This window comes from Pseudorasbora parva, chromosome 20, assembly GCF_024679245.1.
Source record: "Pseudorasbora parva isolate DD20220531a chromosome 20, ASM2467924v1, whole genome shotgun sequence".
NCBI lineage: Eukaryota > Metazoa > Chordata > Actinopteri > Cypriniformes > Gobionidae > Pseudorasbora > Pseudorasbora parva.
The window spans coordinates 8399162-8425729 of NC_090191.1; the positions used below are offsets into that span (position 1 = coordinate 8399162).

A 26568-nucleotide genomic window follows, 5' to 3' on the forward strand; every position below is an offset into this window, starting at 1 on the left:
TCTATCGTCACCGAATCAGCTGTTAGAAGCAAACCATCCACCCGCGCCAGGCACAACTTCAAATCCTCCGTGTTAAGCGCGATGCTATCGTCACATATTAGCTACACTGAAGTAGGTTGCTAAACAAAACAAAAAAAACGTATTTGGCAAAATTACATTTACATAAACCAGGGTCGACAACATATAGGCCTAACAAGTTAAATCACACGGAGGAATAACCGCTAGAACGTGATCAAACGCGAGATATGTTTAATTCAGTTAAAGTACATCACACATGCTGATTTTTTGAGCTAATCATGCATCATTGTAACAAAGCTTGTTTTAAGTTAGTAGCTATAAATATGATTAAAGTGTGATATTTAAATTACACAAATCAATGAAAGCACGCAGCTCTGAGCTCTGAAAGCACGAGCGCTGCTCATCACAAACACGCGCGCGCGTTACAGCTTGTTCTGATGTTTGTTGCGCCTAGTATTGAGAACATCTAATGATGCATTTCGAAGATATCAAGTAGGATATATAGAGTCTCGTTAAAGATTTCACACACATCACAATGACGGTGATCCATGTGCAAAGCTGCAAACTCCATCGAGTTCATGTGTTGCTCGTATCTCCTCAGCTGACGCGTGAACTGCCGCAAATGAAACTTAAATGTTCAGCGTCGCATCCTGAAGCTCAACACACAGTTGTCTTCATTTAAAAACAGCGATATTAAATGATATTACCAGTGCTGATGCCCGCCCGCTCTCTCTCTCTCTCGCATTGCGGTCTTTGATCTCGACATGAGCTGAAAACGAAAGTTAAAGAACGACACGCATTCATTGCGTTTTAGCGTGATATGAGAGTTCCGCGTCTTTATTAAAATCAACATATTAACGATTTCTCTCATCCACCTGCAATTTTTGGGTTGTTTATACGCACCTGAACCGCGGATATAACCGCAATTCGCTCCTACTCCGAGTCCTTACACAAAAAATGTATTTCTGCAATATCTGTGTGTAGTTAAATGGACTAAGCGAAGCATCGAGGCAGATGATTTTGCCTCGAGGATTTTTTTGATTCGATTAACTCGAGTTACTCGATGAATAGCTTCAGCCCTAAATAAGATAGTGCACAAATGGTTGATGAGGCTTTATAATGTGTTTGTGCCTTTTGTGGGGCGCTGGGGCTTAACAATAACACAGAATATCGTACGCACTGTATCGATAATAATGGCGGATCGGAGCCGATACCAATCCTGAGTATCGGATCGGGGCATCCCTAGTTGTAGCTGATAGGGTTAAGATGGGTAGGTTTAGGGAAAGCGTGGATTCACCTTACTTTGTGATATTGTCCTGATTCTGTGTTATTGCTTTAATTTTTTAACTCTTAATGTGAACTGTATTAGCTATTGTGTTATTAAATTAATTTCAATAATACATTCAAATCAGATATTTTTTATACTTTTTTTTCTATGTACTGTGTCTGTGCACTTGTGTGTTTTTAGACATACCGGTGAACAGGACTATTATTTTGGTGCGATGTCATAAATAGGGATGGGTATCGTTAAGGTTTTAACGGTATTACTACTTTTAACGATACTGCTTATCGGTCTGGTACTTTAACGGTATTCTTATCGGTACTTTTTGAGAGTTTATATATATATATATATATATATATATATATATATATATATATATATATATATATATATATATATATATACTAGGGATGCGCGGTATACCGGTACTGGAAAAATACCGGTATATATTTTATTTAAAACGGTACGATATCATGATTTGGCACATTTCGGTATATGCTGCTTTTCCGAAGTTCACCGCTAGATGGCAGCGCGCTACCCAAACTGACCCGAAACAACCGGCAAATGTGACAACAACATAGACGAACAAAATGGATAAAGCAGTCGAATCTCACTCAAGATGACCAAAACGAATTAATAAAGAGAGGAGTAGAAGTGACATTTGTAATGACTTTGCTTATAAAACTGATGAAGAACCATCAAACCTAGCCAAGAAGCATCTGTCACTATCCTGACTTTAAGACTTCTGAAGAGATCGACAGGTCAGTGAATCATTCAAACCATCTCATTTAGACATTTATTTTCTTTTTACACTGATCAACGCACACACACAGCCTAACATAAGATCCAATATCACAATCTCCAGCGTTCGTTTCAACCAATGACATTTAGATCTCATTATATTTGCACGCGTACTATTGCACTATTTACATTCACGTTAGACACACCTGACTGTGTTTATGTGAATACTCACTAAAGACGGACATTTGTACATAATTCTTCAAATATCTATCTGTGTATTTGACTGTTTAAGGAAACTTAATGTGTAATGTGCGAGCGTGACTAAGTGACAGGCGCGCGTGTGTGTGTGTGTGTGTGTGTGTGTGTGTGTCGCGGTGTGTCGTATGAGCTCATATCTCCTGTAACTGTTATTACGAAATGCTATAAAATCTCTTGCGTGTTCAAATGATTTCCGTTCTCCATCCCGAGACGAGTGTGAAATGTTGAATCGGATTATGCAGATAGCTTTAGTGTAGTGCGATGTCTTTTGAAACCAGAAGCAATTTGCTAGTTTTGAGAGATTTTTTCTGAAATTATTTCTCACAAGAAAGCTTTCAAATGACTGATTTGATGTGATAAGCTTTGCTGATTAATTTACTAATAAACATTTGTGGTGATTTCCCACTTTATAAACTCAAAACTTGCATAATTGTTCTCATTCGCGTGCAATATACCCGCGCTAATATCAGACCTTGTGGTATCGATTTAATATCGGTACTTCAGTATTAGATTGTGGTACCATACCGAAGCCAAAATTGTGGTATCGAGCCATCCCTAATATATACACACACACACACACAATTAACAAAGATACACATAGGCCTGCACAGTGCTTTAATTTCAGGAAGAATTCTAGTAGGCTAATCAAATGTAAAATAACACTGCATAGTTTATCATAGATGGGATAAATTAATGCTTATTAAAGCTGAAGTTATTCATTCAAGAGCTGCGAGTGATTTTATCTTTGCATTTAGTTGTTTAATTCGCAGTAATTCGTCAGCATGTTTATTTACACTGCTGCCTCTAAGACAGATGTGCAGATCTATAGATGACTGATAATAGGCAGATGCTCTACATTTTCTCCCGACTACATCCATAATAACTACGTCCATTTTAGACACAAACTGTGTTTAAGAGACTCTCCAAACCGGTCATTTTGACATAGATGTTTGTGTACATCTGATCGTTTAGACACGAGTGTGAAACTGAAAGTGTAATTTGCTCGTCTCGTTGTGGGCTGTTTTCGGAACTCGCGCTGACTTGGGAACAATCTCTTGGACACATTTTTGTGTTTTTAATCGCTCTTTTTATTATTAAACGCGTCTCACAATTTACCAACAGTAGCTAGACTATTTTACAACAATCACTGATCGTGCTGATTCTGTCATTATGTTTGAGTTATAGGGAGAAATGACAGCGTAGGCAACTGCTGCAAGGGGAATTAAGTTGCGCTAGATATAAATATCAAAATTATGATCTAAAGTGTAATTAATGTAAGAGACAGTGTAATGTCTCCTATTGCACATGCACTTTTAGGTCTTTAAACGCTAATTTTTTGGGTCAGCACAGCAGCATCCTGGGTTTTGTACCTTGTTTTCAGCACACCTAGTCACATATCAGCTTTTAGACGTTCTTTTTTTCGTTATAAGTCAGAAATAACAAGAGCCGCTTCCTGCAATAGAAAGTCAATGGAGACGGTTGGTTTGTTTCCCCCCGGTGGGCGTGGCTTACCGATTATGACGCGTCGCTTTGTCTATGGGCAAAGAGGCAGGATGTGGGCGGAGCTGAGGTGAATTGATGACTAACAGACAGCAGACTAACGACAATTTGCCTGTCACTCAAAGTGGCCATGCCCTAAGGCTTCAAATAATGTAAAATTCCCCCCCTCAAAGTGCTCACGAAGGGCAAAATTAGCCGTATAGACCAAAACCACAATTTGTACCAGGCTGTAAACATGTTTTTTTCTGCTGTAAAGTTGGGCATTTTAACAATGGGGCTCAATGAGATTCTGCTCCCTTCTGGAGCCTGTCTCTAGTGGCCAGTCAATGAGAGAACCGGAGCTTTTGACTCTCCGAGTCAATTGAACCAAATGATTCTGTGATTCGAAGCTTTCCATTTGTATCTCGATTTCTACAAATCATTAGATCGCTAAACTGACTAATATATTAAGGGTCTGTATAATGTTTTTGTCTCCGGTGATTTAAGTCCATTAACTCTCTCTCTGACTCTTACCAGTGACTGAACTGCTGAACTAGAGCTGACTGAGACACTCTGAGATTGTTAACATTTATTTCTGTGATTATTCTCATCTTAAAGATGGCGGTTAATAAAAAGAAGAGTGAAGACCTGAAGATTCAACATGTGTTCAGTTTACGTGAAGAAACTGAGGAGCAAGCAAAGGTGGCGATTATTAAAGAGGAGAGGGATGACATAAAGATTGAACATCCATTCAGTTTGAAACAAGAAGAAACTGAGCAACAAGCAGGTTGGTTTCATTCTCAAAGCTTAACTTAATCATTTGATCCTTATTAAAATGTCCAGCTCTACAGACATTAGTGTTGTCACGATACCAAAATTATGACTTCGATACGATATCAGACTAAAATATCGATATATCGATACTAAATCGATACCACAGTAAAAAAATAAATAAATAAGATAAGATGCTTAATATGACAACAGAACTTGTTATTATTCATTGTTATTTTTTACTAAAAATTCATGTGGCCAGCATGTTCCTTAGGGTTGGGCATCGTTTTGATTTGAACAATTATTGATCAATTGATCAATTACTATTAAAATGATCTCACAAATTTTTGCTATCTCAATGTATTTTTTACACTGGGGTAATATAATTGTGTTGCAATAGCTTACACACAGCACAAGAAAGCTTGATTTCGAATGGTAAATTGAATTTAAAAAGACGAGTATACAGTAATAAAATAAGAACAAATAAACAGATTACAAAAAATAGCACAAATAAATGCAATAGAATAGAAGATACAAATTAAATAGACTGCTTTATTTTTTCAGGTAGCTCTAACATTTAGATAAGAAACGGAATAAAAAAATGCATAGTAATTACATTTAGAACAACATTGGATAATGTTCTTTGTAAAAAATTCAATAGCGTACAGATGAAACTATTAAAGTTACACACGTTGATCAGTCAAGAGCAGTTGATCGTTTGTCTTTTTGTAGTTTACAAAACAATAACAAATGACTGTGGTCCCTTAAGACTAACGGACGCATGGATCCTGAACACTGTTCTTACTCATTCTTCATTTTTTCCTGAACTGTTTGCGACTGTGTTTACGTTAATACTCTTCCAGATGTGCACTGATAATTCTTTGAGTGTATTTGACCAATAATAAGCTGGAAAAGGAAGCAAATGTTTGCACTTGTATCATGTCAGAGGCGGCTTTATTAGGGTAGGCTATGTGTGTGTGCGCTTATGTGGAGCACGAAATCTGCGGGGATTAGTAGAATTAATTTATGTGCAATCCCGCGTGAAATTCAGTAACTCACTAACACTAACACACTGTCATGAGGAAAAAGTCCAGCAGAACGCGCATTCGCCCGCTTCGCCGTGCTCAGAGGTTAACAGGGCTGAGTGAGAATATGCCGGTGTGTGTGTCAACTCGCTGACGGTCAGAGAGGAGAGCGCAGCTGATATCGATACTGTAAAAACTGAGAATCGTATCGTTTCAGATATTCCAGTATCGATATCTATCGAAATATCGATATTTTTGACAACACTAACAGACATTAATATTTGTGAAGTGTCCTAATTAGCTCTTTTATTTAACATAGAGCGGATTGCCTCGTGGACATGTTAAGATCAGACAAATATGCTGCCTTAATGCCATGACCTATACATTTTTTTGTCTATTTAATCTTTTTAAATGTTCTACGCTGCTCATGATTCTGTCTTCATTTTCACAAAACAAAATTTGTTTAGAGCTATTTGGATTCAACCCACTTTATTTTCAAAAATTAATATACTATGTCATGTTTGTGATATTCATTTGTTATGTAGCTTAGAACCGCTTTTGACCATGAAACCAAAACAGACTACTAGTGTCACAGAGCGGGAAATGGTTACGGATACGTGATGTCATCATAATGTACCCCCTTAACCCTCTTGGCGCCACGGTCGAGTTTACTCCACAAGATGCGTCACTGAATAAAACGGCCGATTTTGTCAAATAGGGTGTCAAATTTCATTCAACCTCCCCTCCACTAGATGGTAGACATGTCGTACTTCATCCCTGACTCATACAAACATCATGATTCTATACAAAATATACGAGCAAGAGCGCATTGAATCAGTGTAAACAAAAGCGGAGCTGACGTGCGAGTGCTCTGTTTTATCAGAGCATTGTCAACGTCAGCGAGTATTTGCATTAGATTATTATTACTACGTCTTCTCACCGCATGCATCTCCGCCATCGCGGCGACAGTATTGTAGTGGAGACTATAACGCCACTGGGTATGTTAGAAGAGGTCAAAGTATTCATAAGCAAGTTCTAGAGCAACGTGGAGGCAGGGTGGGGAGTCAAAATGACAATAAGAGGGGCTGTGCAGACTCGGCGGCACGTGAGGCAGATCTGGACGCGAGCAGACGCGCTGTGACACGGGGCAGAGGGGCTATTATGCATAATATATAATATATGTGTGCCCTATGAATCAGAGTGCCTACTGTATGTAGTAAATGGAAAATCTCTACAGCAAAAGGCAAACCGCTACATGCATTCGCTTTGTTTCTACCATGTATTAGTAATGATTTACACAGTTTGTTTACTATTTACCTCAACATTCAGTATTGTGCAGTATAGCACACAGAAGGTAAGGGACATTTTGGGGGGAAAGAAGTGCTGCATTTCATCATTTAGTAGGGGATTTGGACATATCGTATATATCGATATATTGTTTATATTTAATTCTGATTCCGCCACTTTGCTTGTTTGCCTTCCCTGTGCTGTGCTCGCCCCCGCTCGCGCGCCTCCCGCCTCTTGCTTTTGTTCCCTCTCCCCTTTAGGGCTGTGTATTGCCAAGACTCTGGCGATACGATACGTATCACGATACAGGGGTTACGATACGATATATTGCAATATATTGCGATATTGTAAGAGAGGCAATATATTGCAATATATTGTGATATTGTAAGAGAGGCAATATATTGCAATATATTGCGATATTGTAAGAGAGGCAATATATTGCAAAATTTCTTTTTTGTGTGTTTTTGTTTTTTATAATTTAAAAGAATAAAGAACACAACCATAAGCCTAAAACACGAGACAAAGTATTTTATTTAATTAATACAGTATAATTTATATCACTAATCATATGCAATGTGCAATCTAAGTTAAGGGAAATGTAAAGTGACTGCAGGATTCTTTATGTGTAAATGTTTTAAAGGTTCACAGTATAGCAGTGGCTATTTAACAACAGAAAGTGCAGTCCATTTCATGACTGAATGACTGTTTGTTTTATATTTAACACAGCAGCCCCGATCACACAGAGCGCGTTTTTGCAGCAAAAGGCGCCTTTTTTAATGGATTTCGGTTGGCAGAGAGCGTTGCTTATGCGCCCTGGGCGCCTCGCGTTTAAACCGCTTGCTGCGCCTCGCGTTTTTGAAGGAGCGCTGCGAGCGCATGAAGTTGAAAAAAACTCAACTCTGAGCAAAAAAAAGCGCGCAACATCATCACGCTTATGTTCTGTTGTCCAAACGAATGAATGAAGAGGCGGGCCTTCCGTTGTGTTGACCGTTACATTCATAGATGGTTACATTGATTTGACTGACAGTACAGGTGATTCGGGGGTTGCCTAGAAACATTAAAGCGCACTGCTCATTTTTGAATGAATAAACGCCGACCAAAAAAGGGAGTGCAGTGAGCCTAAAGCTGTTTTCTATAAAGCAGTCTATTGTATAAAGTGCTATTTCAGGTAACGTTACTGAGCTGCAGAGCTGGTGCATCCATATCCACATCGCTATTATCTTTCGTTCTCCTGCCACCGCTGTCAGTTTTGGAGTGTGTTTATTTTGTTACTGAGAGGAAAACGTGCAGTACATTCTATCGAAAGGCTTCTCAGCAGCGCGGATGTTAGGATGTTAAGCGAGCTCTGTTTCAATGTGTTTCCCGAGTATTAGATTATAACTTGGCCTATTTTGCAAAAAAAAATATTCTTGTTGATTTCCTTAGTGGCTTCTTTTTAGTTGAAGCCAACATGAGTCCTCACTTCAGCTCTGTATACTGGAGTGGAATAATTCTATCCTCTTGAGAGCTGGGTTTGCTAATGTAAACACTAGCGATGCACTTTCACCTTGTGCTTCTCCGGCTCCGCGTCAGTAATGCGTTCTGAGATAACACTGCCATCTAGCGGTTGGGTGTTATACAGTCTGTGCTTTAAACCGAACACAAAGCCACGAATCTTGGATGTAAATAAATAAATATTTAAATATCGATACGGCGTTTTTGAGAATCGATACAGTATCGCCAAACATAATATCGCGATATTCACGTGTATCGATATTTTCTTACACCCCTACTCCCCTTGCGTGTTGTCTCATTAAACACGGCTGCTTCCGCAACCAGGTGAGGATTAGTTATCATGTTGACAAGCGCGCGCGTTGTTCAGGACTCAGTTTAGAGACCACGATTTTCCTTCTAACACAACTGCTTGCTAAAATTCATAAAGAAATATTAATGTTCATCATAGTTCAAATCGCAAGTTTCACCCACAGTCAGGTGATTGACGCTATTGGTGCGAGACGCGGTCGCAATCCTGCCAGTTTATGATGTGTCTAACTGACTGCATGGTTTTCGGTTAAAATGTCAAAATGATCGCATATCATTTGAAAACATTTATAAAGTATTGAAATATCATTACTATGATTATTTTGTCAGCTTTATCACGGGATTATGATGAATAGGTCTATTCATGTTTTAACCAAGAGGGAAAAACGCAACATCCCGGGTGTCCTGAGACACGCTGTGCTCTTCTGTAAGTTGTACTGTATCAGATTATCATATAGGCTACCTTCTGACATTCATATTTCGTTCTGTAACTGGAAAAGAAGTGAAATTCAGCTCATGCAGCCTACATGATCCGCATGATGAGTTTGAATTTTGTCAAACTCATGACAGACATCACTGTTTGAATTTTGATACAAATTTAACAGGAAATGGTGTTATGACAAAATCAGTTTATTTATATCTCAACCATGCCCCCATCTTTCTGCAAAATGCTTACTGTTTACTTTAAGTGTAAAAAAGGGAGTCTTTGATTCATCTTTTGAAAGCATGAAATAAATGAAAAGGCAATTATTTATTTTCTTTTACAGTTAAATTATTATTATTTATGTAATCAGGGAGTTTATTTTTTAAATGTCGCAAAAGCACTTTGTTGCTACATGAACTGACTACCTCTTTGCACTTCAATAAAAAAAGAAAAGAATTTGTGGTATTTGGCATATTTGTTTTTGCTGTAGTTTTTAGGGGGTTATTTTTCCTGTAAAGATATCGAGATATATATCGTATATCGAGATATATTTTTTGCTCCATATCGCCCAGCCCTGTCATTTAGACATGTGGCTTTTCATGAAAATTCTATAATCCAAGGTTGCCCCCACGTTATGACGTCATATGCAAATTAGATGGGAAAATGCAATCTCTACATAAACTTAGGGTCCTCCTTAATATTTCTCTAATTTACAGAAAGTTTCTATCTTTTATCACTTTTAAGATATAGCCTTTTTAAATTAAATTTTAAATCAAGGTGTCAAAAATGAACGTTTTAGGAAAAAACCTCTGGCGCCTAAAGGGTTAAATTTTGCATACAGGATCTGTAGTCAATCAGTCGAGCTGCTCCACTTTGCATCGTCTTCTGATATTTGTTGATATTTATGATGTATGTCCACAGTACAGATGTCACCGTTTGGGACACACAGTCAGACGACCAATACAGTCAGTTACCAGCTGCTGCACTTGTGATAGGGTGCATGTTAACCCTTTAGGCCGGACTGGTAATCTGGCATACCGGGCATTTGCCCGGTGGGCCGACGCACTTTGGGGCCGGTATAATGTTAAAAAAAAAAAAAAAAAAAAAATTTGTGTATATATATATATATTTTTTTGTACTACTGACAACATGCAGCGACAGCGGCCCATTGGATTGTCTTCTGAATTGACAAGCCGAAGCGAGAGACCTCCCCTCCATATTAGGCGCTTTTTTCTATTTATTTATTTATTATTTGAGCGCATGGAACTGCAAAGGCAAATATCCGCACAGTGCAGCCGCTGACGAACGTACGCTGCATTTAAATGCTGTTCTATGAACGGCACTTTGACTCCGAATTTTGTTTTATACAATCGTGTGATATGGAAACAGTTCTGTGGTGAATCAGCTGAAAACAGCCGCGAGCATGTAGCCTATTCATGACGGGGTAAAGTGGAAAACGGCAATACACAAGAACGTTTCACTTTAGCAGAACAACTTACTCTGCAGCTACTAACAGCGAAGAAATATGGTGTTTTGGAAGAAACATTTATTAAAAATGTTGCTATATTACATAAATTAATATTGCAGAATATAAATCACTTTTAGAGAGGCTGTTTTTGTATTTTCTACAGGTGTTTAGATTTTTTTTTCTTACAAATATAATAGTTTATTATATATGTTTTATATAGTTTTAGAAACCATATAGCCATATAATGAGGAGCAAAGTTTTTACAGTCTATGTTTTTTTACCCTGTGTCTACCATGATCTTACATTTAAATGAAACTGGCCTACAGTTAAACTACAGTCTATAAAACAGTTTTAAAGTCTGGATCCCATGAATAAAAGACAAGGCTTTTTTGCTCTTTAAAAGTTTTATTAACTTTTTTTAATAGATTTAATTAAATGTAATAGCCTCATGAAAGATAGATATCAGTGTCTTACTGAAATGATGTGTTAACTCTTGAAAAATATGATTGTTCAACCCAAAAATGTGATCATTAACTCACCCTAATGTCATTCCAAACCTAAATGAATTTATTTCTCTGTAGCACAAAATAAAATAATTTGTTTTTTTGTTCATTCAATATTCAAAGGGTAGCCTAACCAAAATGGCTTGATTGCAAACATTCTTCCATACATCTTCTTTTGTGTTTCCCAGAAGTCATACGGGTTTGGAAGGACACGAGAGTGAGTAACTGATGACAGCATTTAAAAGCAGTAAATTTACTTCACTGCATCCTAGCTCAAAATCATCAGTGCTTTACTGCCAAGGGCATTTCTGTGTGACAAAAAAAGCAATATTAAGTTTATCTGCATTTGCAGCAAATTCGATAATATCTATCATTATTTGTCCTTGTCCTAGTTTTATTTATATACACCAATTTAAGGCTCCAACCCCAGCAAAAACATTCACGGGGAAATCATGGGCCGGATGTGCTGGGTATGCCGGAGCAGAATTTTAGCCCCAGTCCAGCCCTGTTTAGGCCCCAGAGGTTTTCGGACCGAATCAGAACGCAGATTTTGGTTCCTTCTCATTACAGTGCCACTTAAATTCAAACATGCTTTTGCGCTTTGGTTGGAGAGCCAGAAGCGGACGTGCTCAGTGCTGGTCACATATCACAACTCTTCAGTGTTTTTAACCGCATAATGTTTATTTTAGGTTCCAGGCATTTAACCCTTTAGGTGCCAGAGGTTTTTACCTAAAATGTTAATTTTGACATCTTTATTTCAAAAGACTATCTTAAAAGTGATAAAAGATAGAGACTTCATGTAAATTAGAGAAATATTTTATGTAGGCCCAAAGTTTATGTAGGGATAAAATTTGTTTTAAAATCTATTTTGCATATTATGATTTCATATGGTGGTGGCAATCTTAGATTATAGAATTTTCTTGAAAGGCCACATGTCTAAATGATGAAATGCAGCACTTCTTTCCCCCCAACATGTCCCTCACCTTCTGTGTGCTATACTGCACAATACTGAATGTTAAGGTAAATAGTAAGTAGTAAACAAACTGTGTAAATCATTACTAATAAATGGTAAAAAACAAACCCAATGCATGTAGTGGTTGGCCTTTTGCTGTAGAGGTTTTCCATTTACTACATACAGTAGGCACTCTGATTCCATGTGTGGGGCACATATATTATTCTTATGACACAAACACAAGTAAACGCACTATGCATTATAGCCCCTCTGCCCCGTGTCACACTGCGTCTGCGGCCAGATCTGCCTTGTACGTGTGCCGAGTGTGCCTCCACGTTGACCCCCGATCTGTCCTATGAATACTCGATATTGTCTAACATACCCAGTGGCATTAGAAAAAGTCTCCACCATAACACTTGCCCGGTCAGAAGACACTTCATGGTTAGCGCAGTAAAAATCTCCCGCGGCCGCCTCATTCCCAACACTAACACACCTGTGCAATGACCGCTCCGACCCCTGGAAACATTGTTCCCACCACTGACATTGGGCAAAGGATTCACCGTTTGTGCTTGGTGTAGGACTATACTTTAACTTTCAGAATCACCGTCATCTTCTGAAGGCAGATATTCCCCTTCAGAATCAGGGTCTGTGAATAGAAAACTCAACTCTTCATTGAGGGTCAGCTTTATTGGTGCCATTACAAAATAATAGTAGTAGTAATAATCTAATGCAAATGCTCGCTGACTTTGACAATATTGCTCTGATAAAGTAGCTCACTGGAACACAAGCTCGTTTTTTTTTTTGAGTAGGGATGAAGTATGACGCCTGCCAAATAGGCAAAAACATCATAGGAAACACCATACTTCAGTTCTCAAAAATATAAATTTATAACTTATATTTTTACAAAATGAAAAGCCTTGTCAAATGACTATCTTTTTAACTTATATGGTGGAAAAAGAAGACGTTTGCTAGAAGGATTGAGTGAACGATCTAAGCAAAGTATTTACGGTTGTATTTTGTAATACAAAATAATATTACCCTTTATCATTAGACACACTATTTAGTTTTGTATGGTTCTTGGTGTTTCCTATTGTTACTGTACTAGCATCTTGCTTATTCTAGACCAGGGGTCTTCAACTAAAATAGCTTGGGGTCCAGAAAAAAACCTTCCTCACCGGCCGAGGTCCGGACAATTATATACCTAAAAACATGAATTGATGTCTTTTTTGCCAGACTAAAGAAATTAGTGTAGATTAAAAAATGTCTTTATTTAACAAAATATAATATGTTCTCATATAGATAAACACGTCTTTTCAAACATAGGTAATCCTTCACAAAATGTATTTCATTTTGAGGTTGTTCTGTTTAAGTTGCTTTGGTACAAAATATCTAAATTCAACCAGTAGCCATGTCTGACGAAAAATATGATGAATGAAAAAATGCCTTCATCTCTAAATCTGCACTGAAAATACATTAATTTCAACATTACTAGCAACTAAATTGCTTTTTCTGCTGAACTGAGATAAACAGTAACAATCAATGAACACAAACCCTCCTGGTTAAAAAACAAAACAGAAATCTCATAACATAATTTTATGTTCATTCACATGTATAGTCTCTATTTAACTAAATGTAGGCTATCCAATCTTCAGCACTGCTCTCTCTGTGCTTCAAATTGCACTGGTAAAAAATCATTAGCAATATTATCCAGAAACACAAACAGGTAAAAATAAAGTGCCACCAGTGTTGGAAAAATGAAAAAGTGCAAGAAACATTGTATCTCTTTATTTCAACTGTTCCTTTAAATCCAGAAAAACGTAAATAACCTCAAATAACATTTCAAAAGGCTGAGCTGAGTTGAACTTAAAGATGGAACGGAAGCATAAAAATACCTGGTTCCAAAAAAAAAAAAATAATAATAATAATAATAAAAAAGTGCATATAGGCTGCTACATTGTCTGAACTTCAGTGCATGGGAGAAATTGGCTCATTTTTCTGCGCCCTTACCTCAGACTGCTGAGGATAAAAATGTGTATGACTGAATCCGAAATCGCCCCTATACCCTAAATAGGGCATTATTTGAGGGGACAGCCATATAGTGGTGTGCGAAACCACAGTGGATGTTTGAGTGCACTCATTCAATCACATGTTGCACCGCGATATCGAGTGTACAGCCGATGTACACACAACAGCTGTGCGACTTCACGCACTCGTTTTCATTCACTCCTTCAAGTGAACTGTAATAGTGGACTAACGTAGGGAATAGTGAATGAGGGTTAAGGGGCCAATTTCTGATTCAGCCTCTGTTTTGCGCGCCGCTTTCTGTTCTCAGTCTCTTCACTGCACGCGTGACTGCGCGTCTGAACATACAGTGAGCATAGTAACGTAGCCTAAACGCGGTCGCACACCGGAAGCGAAGCTCAGCGCCGCGTCTCAGGATCTCACACCGGACGCTTACATTCGCGCGAGCTCAGTTTTGAATCGACTTCTGACAGAAGAGCTGCACGATGTATTACAGTTATATTATATTTCCCTCAAATCGTCCATGTACATACTGATTTCACCCTGTGCTACAAGATACAACCATCGTGCAGCTCTTCTGTCAGAAGTCGATTAACGGAGCTCGCGCGTATGTGCGTCCGGTGTGAGATACCTGAGACGCGGAGCTGAGCTTCAGTCCGGTGTGCGACCCCTTTTAACTGTCAACGCAACCGTGGCAACATAGGAAAAAACGGTTCTACTGAACTGCCTGATATAACTGTGATTATTTGTTTATTTTAAATCGCATTTGGCATTTATTTATTTCATTGCGTCAAAAGGCTTCGCGGTCCGGATGGATGCATCTTGCGGTCCGGATCCGGACCGGAGTCCGCCAGTTGGCGACCCCTGTTCTAGACAATGCTGTCTCTCTAAGAAACTTTCAATTTAATCAGAAATTGTTTAAACAGTCAATAAGTGGATAGAATCGCTACTTACTGCTTGCAGGAATACAGTTGTAATTGCCAGTTTCTTCAGTTTAAGACACTGAGCGAAGCTTGCTTGAAATGGGCCGAGCAAATGAACGATCTTGAATTAAATTGTTGTGGTATCGGATTATAAACATCAACCATGACTGTTGACATTTTTTATCTGTGGGAAGGGTAGAAAAGTCTCCTGCACAGCCTGGAACATGAAGTGTGTCCATGCGAGCAGCTTGTTTTGATGATTCTCTCCCATTTCCATCTGACAATGTTTGGACAGATGCAATTTTTGGGGGAGTGCATATAAATGATCCCCAACGCTTGCGTCACGGTTGGGTTTATGTTGAGAAGCACTTTTTTTTTTCCATTGTGTTTTGGATTCACAAGATTTACATAAGAAGTAGGAGGCAATGGTGTCTGAGACTCACAGAATGTGATGTCCATGTACTGAACTCTTATTATTTCACCATGGTAAGGTTAATTCAATTTTTCATTCTAGGGCACCTTTAATTGGAAATAAAGCCCAATATTTTTTTATTCATAAAACACATACATTATGCCGAATGCTGTCCTTCAAACAAACATGTCAGCTGAGTGCTATGAAAACATACAAAACATAACCAGGGTTTTACAATTAATAAAATAAACAAACAATAATAATTAATTAATTAAACCGGGTTCAATGATAACCACAAATTAACCTTGGTTTTGCTTCAAATACTTTTGCAGAGTTATACTTTTGCAGACTTTTTAAATTTTGTTGTTGAAGAGAAGAGTTCAACCTATAAGCAGTCGAGTATTCACGTAAGCTCTACAACGCATGCATCTGGTGCTCAGCCAATCCTGAGCCCACGTTATGACATAAACACCGGATGTTTTCACCACTGTGTGAATGGCATAGGAGAGTAAGACAGAAGACGAAATTGTTGAATAAAGTCGTTATTTTTGTTTGCTGTTTACCTACAAAACATATTCCCTTCACTTCTTAACATAAAGGGTTAAACCACTGGAGTCTCATGGACCATTTTAACAATGGCTTTACTATCTTTCTGGACGTTGAACAAGGTTGTTGTGTTACTGTCTATGGAGGAGTCGGAGAGCTTTCGGATTTAATTAAACAATAGCATTATTTGTGGTCCAAAGATGATTTAAGGGTTTAGAATGACGTAAGGGTGAGGAATTAATGACAGAAATTAAAATTTTGGCACTTTAACACTGAAATATTACATGTTAAATAAAATAACGGCTTTCTATTTTATTATATTTTCAAATGAAATGCATTCCTATAATGGCAAAGCTGAATTTTCAGCAGAATCATTCTAATTTGCTGATTCTGTGCTCAAGAAACGTTCCTATTATGAAATACACTATATTGCCAAAAGTTTTCAGACGCCTGCCTTTACATGGACATGAACTTTAATGACATCCCATTCTTAATCCGTAGGGTTTAATATGGAGTTAGCCCAGGCTTTGCAGCTATAACAGCTTAAACCTTGTGGAAAGTCTTTCCAGAAGAATTTAAGGTTACACAAAAAAATAAAATTCAGTGTTACCAGATAAGAGGAATGTTATGCAGGAACACACACAGAGTTCCTGTTACTATAATTTCTGTATTCCAAACGTCTTGCGTTTATATTCACTTAAACACTGTTAACCCTTTACAGTCACTACTCTCATAAAATACTTGAATTACAAGTTGACTTTTAAACCTAAAGTTAGCGTCCAACAGCAGATATTGCAGCTAAATTGCTTTGGATAAAATCGTCTGGTAAATGATTAAATGTAAAAAAAAAATTACGCTAAAAAGAAATGTATCTTTTTGTCCCTACCGACTGCGTTCTGGTTCTTTGGCACGCACCTGCTACACTACAGCTTGTTCAGTGAATTTTGAAGTTTAACACAGAGTGTCAGGATGCTCTTTAATGCAAAATGGAAATACTTGCGTGAATAAGTTGCATTTACAGATGAGGATATATCTACTGTTCTCTATATAGATCAGTGGATAACCTGTAAAATTAACAGTTTGCGCTGAGGAAGCAGACGCACGCATCACATGACGGTGTTTTAAATGCTAATGGATTCGCTTGAAGCTTAAAATTCCTCCACTATTTCTAGATGCACATGTTGTCCATAAAAATACATGTGCTGTAATTTTGTGTGACTGGTTTGAGTACATAGAGGAGACCCGACTAATCAATTAACGAGAATCGTTATCAATGATTTCCATTCGATATTTCAATTCATATTCCAGGAATCTCCATGGACTATGCTGTTTGCGGATGACATTGTGATCTGTAGTGAGAGCAGGAAGCAGGTGGAGGAAAGTCTAGAGAGGTGGAGGTTTGCTCTGGAGAGAAGAGGAATGAAGGTTAGTCGCAGCAAGACAGAATACGTGTGTGTGAATGAGAGAGAACCAAGGGGAACAGTGAGGTTACAGGGAGAAGAGGTAAAGAAGGTGCAGGATTATAAGTACTTAGGGTCAACAGTCCAGAGCAGTGGGAGTGTGGAAAAGAGGTGAAGAAGCGTGTGCAGGTAGGTTGGAATGGGTGGAGAAAAGTGTCAGGTCTGTTGTGTGATAAAAGTGTACCAGCAAGAATGAAAGGAAAGGTGTGCAGGACAGTAGTGAGACCAGCGATGTTGTATGGTTTGGAGACAGTTGCACTGAGGAAGAGCTAGAGGTAGCAGAGCTGAAGATTTTGAGGTTCTCTTTGGGAGGGACGAGGATGGATAGGATCAGGAATGAGTACATCAGAGCGACAGCACATGTGAGATGTTTTGGAGACAAAGTTAGAGAGGCCAGGTTGAGATGGTTTGGACATGTTCAGAGGAGGGAGAGTGAATAATTGGTAAAAGGATGCTGAGGTTAAAGCTGCCAGGCAGGAGGTCAAGAGGAAGACCAAAGAGGAGGTTTATGGATGTAGCGATGGAGGACATAAAGGTAGTCGGTCTGAGAGAAGAGGATACAGAGGATAGGACTAGATGGACGCAGATGATTCGCTGTGGCGACCCCCTGAAGGGAACAGCCGAAAGAAGAAGAAGAAAAAAGTTATCGATGATTTTCATTATTGATTATTAATGATTTTATTGATTAGTTGTTCCAGCCCTAATTGTTTCCATTGCGACACGTCATGCTTCTCATGTAACAAACCAGCCACAATAGCGCTGTATCACAGATGTATCAATTTTTCTTTTCTATCAAAATAGAAACATTTTCGATCAAATTTTAATGCGGTAAAAAACACTGTATAGTTGTGATATGTGATGAGCACTGAGCACGTCCGCTTCTGGCTCGGCGCCAACCAAAGCGCAAAAGCATGTTTGAATTTAAGTGGCACCGTAATGAGGAACCAAATTCTGCGTTCTTATTCGGTCCAGTTACATACCATTACATAGTTTTGGTACTCAACCCTGGTCAGGACTCTGTGCAGGACAGTCAAGTTCCTACACGCCAAACTGAAGCTCTGGTTTGCTGAAGCATTGAGTTCCTTTTACTGGAACTGAGGGGCCAAGCCCAACCCCTGAAAAACAACCCCACACCATAATCCCTCATCAACCAAACTTTACACTTAGCACAATGTAGTCAGGCAAGTACCGTTCTTTTGGCAACCGCCAAACCTACTAATCACTCCAGAGAACACTACTCCACCGCTCTAGAGTCCAGTGGCAGCATGCTTTATACCACTGCATCCGATGCTTTGCAATGCACTTGGTAATGTAAGGCTTGGATGAGCTGCTCGGCCATGGAAACCCATTCCGTGAAGCTCTCTACGCACTGTTCTTGAGCTCATCTGAAGGCCACAAGTTTGGACGTTTGTGGCTATTGACTGCAGAAAGCTGGTGACTTCTGCGTACTGTGTGCCTCAGCATGTGCTGACCCCACTCTGTGATTTTTATGTGGCCTGACATTTTGTCCAACTCAGGACGAACACGCGTCCCGTCAAGCGGAAAAGGCTGTTTTGTAGGGTAAGAGACATCTGCGCACCGGTGTTCCCAAACGCCTGCGGAAAACACACACACACAAAAGCGTTAACGGCCGACAGCGACATCACATTTTTTTTCCTTCTCATCAAGATTCTTTAATGAATAGAAATTGTAGAACAACATTTATTTGACACAAAATGATTTGTAAAAGTATGTTTCATGCACAATTTCATGCATGATTTTCAATTTAATGCAAAACAAAAATATTATCAACATTAATATCCAGGGAAAACAGATAGACCACATTTTATTTGATGGGGTAATGAGGGACCTGGACAATGAGTGGGGGGGTATATGAGAACTACTGAGAACTACTGGTCTAAATGTTGCTAAATGTCTTGTCATGTTATGCCATTAAACTGCGGTTAACTTGTATTTGTCTCTGTTCACCGTAGGCCTGATGACGCTGAAAGAGGAGAGTCAAGAATTCAATGAAAAGGAAGAAAAATATATCTATGAAACGCATCAGGATTTCCTACCTGAAGAAAAATCTTTTAGTTGTTCAGAGACTAAAAAGGACACAGGAACTAGAATTTTCACCTGCCCTCAGTGTGGCACGAGTTCTTCAGTCAACATCAAAACCTTGAAGTCCGCATGAGTTCACACTGGAAAGAAGCCGTTCACTTGCCAACAACATTGTGGGAAAAGTTTAGCTCAAAAGTAACAGCCTTTAAGCCCACATGAGAGTTCACACTGGAAGGAAACCTTTAACCTGCTATGAGTGTGGAAAGAGTTTCACAGGGAAAAGAGTCTTTTAGGCTCTATTTACACTTCAAGGGACCCAATTCCGACATGTGAACGTGTATGCAGGGGAAAAAAACGTATGAATTCCGACTTCCTCATATCGGATTCTGGATATTGCATTTGCGTATGCCATGTAAGCGATCAAATCAGATATTCCCCAGCGAGTCGTACGCCGCTGAAAAAGGGAATGGCGGCAGCTCAGGTGGACACGAACTGCGATCACATTCAATAAGGACTCTTCTCTTCTTCTTTTTTCTCGGCCTTACAAGAGCAATGTTTTGCTAACCTTTTAAGAAAACCTTGAATAATCATTTTGTCTGCATCCATTGTATGTCGTGCTGTTTTACTTTCTTTTCCGGGTCAGAATGTCTTTGGCTGTTTCGCCAGTGTGTAGTGTACAGGATATGGGATGCTCTTAAAGGATGATGTAAACAGGTTGACAAAAAATAAAATAAACATCTGATATAGTCACCTGCCAACAGTGTGGAATGAGTTTCACTCAATAAGGGCACACTGTTAACAATATTCTTGTATTTTTAAAGTACATTACTGGCTGCATGGTTTCCAGCAAGTGACTGTATTTTGACTGTACTCTGATTGGTTTTAGGTCTATCCAATTGAGGTCTTTCCTGGTTCGGGTGAAACACGCCTCATAATCACAGCCCAATGTAGCAGTTTCAGACTCATATTCTGACTACAAGGTATCCGCGGGGTCTTGAAAAATATTAAAAGGTGATAAATCAATTTTGGTAAAATTAAGACCCTTATAAAGTATTAAAAAGTCTTATCACAGCTTTATAAAGTCTTAAATTTTGAAATTTGAAATTGTCAAAAGAGTTTGACTCCAAAAAGTATTCATGAATATATTTATTTTCATCCCTATAAGTATTAAAAAACAACGGGGCGTTCAGTCTGAGATCGGCTCGGAGCGCACGCGCCAGGGATGGAAATTAGCACCGCCACCAGCCAGACGCGGCTGATTTAGAGTTGTGGCGGGTAAACTCGCTTCACCTACCGAGCTGTTTCACCTCTTTGTAAACTTTGTTCAATGCATGCGAGTGCTGCCGTATGTGCGCATATGACCAGTCGTTTTCTCCATCATCACTCGCGTGAAGACGCGCTGTGACTCGCGCGCGCTGAGAGAAGATCCGTCACTGTGCATCATCCGAGAGAGCACGCTGGTCTCACAGCGAGCAAATATTGAGTTCTCTTTCAAGTCTTGCGCTTAAACGGACAAACCCACACAAGAAGTATTTCAACATGTCGATCTTGATGAGTATCCTAGCAGACATAGTCTGTATATGGCTTAAGTGAACTGTATAGTATGCACAGTCGAGAAAGACGACGCATATCCCTGCCTCAGGTCTTAAAGGTGCAGTAGCCTTTACTGCTGCCTGAGTGATGTCCTTATATTTAGTTTGACATTAAACAATGCTCTTGATTGAATAGCTTTTGTAAGTTTAATAAGGATTAATCTTTAATTTAAACAGTTAAATATGCAGTTATTTTACATTTGATTACTTTATTCATTTTCTGTACCTTTCTGCAGGCCAGTAGGCCTGTGCATTATTATTTAATGTACACATGAGTGAGGTCGAGTTAAACATTTTAGTTTGAATTTTATTTTTCGGCTTTGGTTTCTTCTTTTTTGGTTTCGGCCAAGAATTTTGATTTCGGTGCATCCCTACTGACAATGTTGTGCTCGGTATGTCGTCAACACGCTTCAGAAGATAATAGTTTCATTGTTGGGACTAAAAACCATAAAACTGGAAGCCATAAAAGACCACGAATCATCCAAATGCCACATCCAGGTAAAAACAGAGCGCACAGAGCCCTACTTATTTAATGAAATGTATATCAGTTCATGTTTTGGGTGTATAAGAGAGAAAGAGAAAATGTCAGTATTTCATTGAGACTTAAGTTCATAAACTGCTTAAGTATTGTAGAGCTTGTAGTATTAATTTTCACATGCAGTTACACATTGCCAGTTAAAAACAAAAAAGTGGCTGGTAAAAAACATTGAGTGTTAGACTTTGAAAAAAGTTAATTTCCATCCTTGGCGAGCGCTGTCTACGGGTGACGTCGTGTATTTTGCGAAATGCGCAGTTAGGTGATGTCGCCCTCCATACGTTGTGAAACAGAAATGCAATATAAACGATACAAAATTAGCCTACGATAGAGATTTTAAGTCTACATTCTACTACAACTGTTTATTAAAGGTTTGTTGCAGATTAGACCTTGAAGTGCGATGAGGTCTTAAAATATTTTGAGAAGGTCTTTAAAAAGTCTTAAAAGGTATTGAAATTAACTTCAGGATTCCTGCATATACCCTGGACTAGAATTGAGTATGACCATGTCAGGCTAGTAAAAAACAGTATTTTACTGTATTTTTACATTTATTTTATAATTTTGGTCTGCTTCTGCCGTAATTAGTTATACTGTAATATCTATATTGATACATTACTACTAAATATTACTATTTTCTAAATAATTATTAATAATGATATTATATGGTAATGTGTTATTACAGTAAACAATGCTATAGAAAGTTACAATATAATGCTACGTCAGAATACCTGCAAATCATAAGCAATACAAACAAGGTCTTGTCAAAAATATTTTTTATTCACTCAGATAAACTATTAAAAATTATTTAAAATCATTGCATGTTCAGTGCATCAGCAATTTACAGGTAATGGGCGGCTGTTAAAGGGTAGTTGACCCAAAAAATGTAATTGTCATCATTTACTCAATTTCAAGTTGTTACAAACTTGATAAGTGTGAGTTTCTTTTTTTAATACAAAAGATAATCTTTTAAACAAACTCCATCAAGGACTGACTAATGATGAGGGTTGATGGCCATCCCCTTCCTCTGCACCATCCTCTGGCGGACTCCCGTTCTGGTAGTACAACTCTCTGTCTGGCATTTCCATCTTCAGGTCTGACCTGGAACATGTTAGCAATATCATAAGTCAATAAATATGCTTTAAAAAAAAAGAGTAATTCACTCAACCTTGCCCGTAAATTTCTCCCCGCTCCAACTTTTAGTTCCTCCTCAACAGTTGCACACCTGATTTAATTTCAATACAAAAGCGAAATGCAGAAAGAAATTCACTTGCCTCTGAAGACGCTCTAGTGTTCACGTAGCAGACTCCTGGAACTCAATGTTGAAGATGTAGTAACTTGCAAAGAGAACTGCAAAGGCGGTGATAAAATCGAGAACTTTTCCCTCAATGGATAGCATCCACCTGAATGCTGTCATGATTAAATGTCCTGAAAATTAAAGACTGCATTGTTAATTACCTTTAATGTTTTATTCTGAAAACAACATCTCAACAAGGTCCAAGAGCGACTTCAGTCCATTCTTAAATGGTACAATTTGTATATGAAGTGAATAAAATGTCGTCTGTGAATAAAAAAATACTTGTGTGAGAGAGTGACCACACACTTACCAAGTATAATGAGCCTGGGTATGTCTGGTATTAACTGTTGTGCCTCAAAGTCCGCCTGGGTTGCAGTGGCCTAAACATATGAAAACAACATGAAGCAAAGTACAGAATAAGTACCTACTGTGTTTGGTGAATGCGTTTAGGATAGAGGTTGAGAAACTGCATGGCTTACAGCTGTAACTGGACATACTTTAAAACTTGGTTGGGAGGACTTTTGTTGGTACTGGAATCTGGTGAAGATTTGACTGATCACCAAAACTGAAAAAAAGACATGATGCAAAAAGACAGACCTGTTAGCCACAGCACCAATAAATATGAACCGATTGTGTAATCAGAGAGAAATGGTCATATAAAATTCTTTAGAAATAAACTATTTTAAAAGTTCAAAGCATTGTATTGAAATAGCTAATACCATAGACCGTAAAAAAATATGGACGACTCGACATCATCCGTTTCCGCTTGCCATATTTGAAGCTTTCAGGCAGCCTTGCACAGCGCGGACATCTTGGGACCGAGTCTGCGCAGTAGCGATTTCGGGACCGGAGTTGCGCAGTAGAGCGCAGGAAGTAGAGCAGGAAGTACAGTCGCGATATCAAAAGCCCGCCCACACTCTCGCAGATGCAGAACAATTAATTATGTTGGTGTGAAATAAACAGTTATGGAAATGTAGAAATTAAAGCTAAAGCTCTAATCTGCTCCCAAAAAATTCAAAAAAAATATCACAAATACTTTTTTTGTCTTTTAAGACTATATCATGCAATAAAAAACGATATATATATATGGGTGACTACAGACAAATATTGCATCAAGTTAAATAGTATATAAAATCATTCTGTTGTATCTTTCATAACAGTTGAGATGTTCACTGATGTCCACTACAGTGTAATACAACAAAAAGCCCAATTTATCCCCACAAAGTATCATATAACCAAGCATTTTGGTGGTAGAGGCTTAATAAATATTGTCTCTCTTAATGATGTGTTTGTGTTGGTGAGTGTTGACTCTGTCAAGCTCCATGATAAGATGCAATGAGATTTTGTTTCATTTTATTAAAATGGTCATAATGCCATTTTAGTACAAGCTAATATGATTTTTGAGTGTGTAAATGAAAACTTTGTAATATACTTTAATAAAAATGTTCTCATTAGTATTGTAAGAAACCACTCATTTTACCTGGTCAAAAACAGCTCTGTTTTTAAAAAGCCATTTCAGTGCATATGGCTTTAAATGAGAAATGACCCCGCCCCTCTGTTCTGAGGGCCAGCAGGAGGAGTGTTGCCATTGACAACAGTAGAGGCAAGAATGGCTACAGGAGTCTCTGAGGAGATCTGTGCAACTCTATAAATTTGTACCAGTCGGACCCGGGACAAGATGACAGCTCCAACGAAATTCGACAACTACGGCTAAACAGGACGTTCTGAATGGTTGGTTAACATAATTTCACTTTGAGCTATCTTTATGTACTGGCAGGGTAACGTTAGCGTGAATGCTATTTGTTTACTGATGTATACATTAGTTCATTGCATACCTGTCAAGCCTTAAGGCTGCAAGATACTCCGCAAGAACAGAGAAAAAAGTTCTCGCTCCCAGGGCTGCGAGAACAAAATGACGTCATTTTGTTCTCGCAGCCCTGGTTTGGGAGTTCTCGCACCTTGTTCTCGACACATCGCCTGAGCAGAACTTTTTTCTTGCGGGTGTTTGAGAACTATTGTGTGATTGGTCAGAGATTTAAAGTGGGCGTGGTTAACGTGGAGAAACGGAGATGATCGGAAGTATAGAATGTACTGGTCTCAATGAACTTTGTTCTTGTTCTTGCCACCTCGAGAAAACAAACGAATGTCTTTGTTTTTGCAGAGTATGTTCCAAGCTTTAAGATGCACATGGACAGTAAAGTGGGCATTGACTGCATATGCTCTGGGACTAAATTATAAAATATCTTAAACTGTGTTCCAATAATGAACGATAATGAGGTCTTACAGGTGTGGAACGACATTAGGGTGAGTCATTAATGACATCAATTTCATTTTTGGGTGAACTAACCCTTTAAGGGGGAGATATTAGATTGTGCAGACACAGTTGCCATACAAGGAAGTCACACATTGTTACCATCACAAATTGCTGCCTTGCTGCCAACAAAGAAAAGGTGGACGCAACAAGTAGAGTAATTTTCAAGATTTGTATTTACAAAAGTGGACAGGTCATCTGGACATTGAGTAGAAAATAGTCAGCATTCAGTAGCATTGCATGCATGGTTGTGTGCAATGAAGAGCAATTGACACTTACTGTCAAGCCAAAGAAAATGAGCTCGTCTCCTGAAGGCTTCTCGTGTGACAAGGTCTCTGAAGCGAGTGCACACCAGGGCCAGCGTCAGAATTGCCTCGTCACCCTCCTGGAGAACCACATCGGAAAAAAATGTCCTCCAGAACAGATGCTGGCAACTATAAGCAAATTAACAAACATGAGAAATATAACAGAAATGATAATGATAGTAAAAGATAATGGCCCAATACACCAGTTCTTGATATCTATACGTTTTTGTTCTTGGTATGTATGCATGTAGTGGGTGAAAAGGTAAGGGATAACGGCCCAGCTCTTTTTATAGTGAAGTATAATCTACCAGGGTAATTGGGGCACAAGTGAACTCAAGTTTGTAAAAAACACTTACTATTATCTGTACAAGGAATACAAACACCAGTATGGTGTGAGGTCAAATTTTTACCATGTACAATTGCTAGTGACATGTCAGACATTATACCGTGAGAATCCCATGGTCCTTGAGACAACCATGCATGTAGTCCTCTTGATATTTCTTGAGGCTTGAGACTTCCCTATAACACAGTTTGCTTCAGAGTATAACACAATGGTTTCAGAAATAAAACAAAGAAAGTGAAAACTTTGGAAAGACAGCAAATCTGGTTCTCACCTTTCATGGCTTATGCACTTCAATACAAGGTTCAGCAAACACTCTCGAATGTAAGTCATGTCAGTCAAGGAAACAAGAACAACAACAAAAAATACAAAAAAAGATGAGACAAATTGTAACAGCTATCAACTATTTTCTGTAATAAATTCAGGGTGCTCACCATGGTGAAATCAAATGGCCACTCAAAAGTGATGTATAGTGCATACTGTAACACAAGTCGTTGATTTTTAATATTATATATATTCTTCCTATACGCATTGACTTTGAAATATCAAGTAATGCAGCTGAATTTGTAACATACCATAAGCATGAACACTCCACAGTCCAAGCCGTCTCTCTGAGATGGAATATCCTAGCGAAAATCCAAAACATACCATATACAATTTGTATTGAGGACAGTTGTCAGAAAACTGTGTTGAATGCTGAGTGCTATGTGCCTTGTTTTAATGAGTTTTCAGCTTCCAGCAACTAATTTGATTTTACATGTGGTTCAAAATCTCTTC

The 26568-nt window shown here is 38.5% G+C and overlaps 2 protein-coding genes across 4 annotated transcripts in view; one reads left to right on the forward strand and one right to left on the reverse strand.

Annotated features, from left to right (window-relative positions):
- LOC137049384 (THAP domain-containing protein 5-like) overlaps window positions 1-20172 on the forward strand; it is a 163647-nt gene extending 143475 nt beyond the window's left edge. For 2 of the 3 annotated variants that reach the window (XM_067427936.1, XM_067427935.1), the window contains exons 2-3: window positions 4397-4565; window positions 19345-20172. In XM_067427936.1, the coding sequence (XP_067284037.1) occupies window positions 4397-4565; window positions 19345-19547 (372 nt within the window). In that variant the 3' untranslated portion in view covers window positions 19548-20172. Of the gene's footprint in view, window positions 1-4396; window positions 4566-17219; window positions 17337-19344 lie in introns of all 3 variants that reach the window. The other variant, XR_010899576.1, reaches the window with a different exon arrangement.
- Window positions 1-26568, reverse strand: part of LOC137049385 (THAP domain-containing protein 5-like) — a 74074-nt gene that overhangs the window by 40784 nt on the left and 6722 nt on the right. The gene's annotated exons all lie outside the window — the stretch shown is intronic.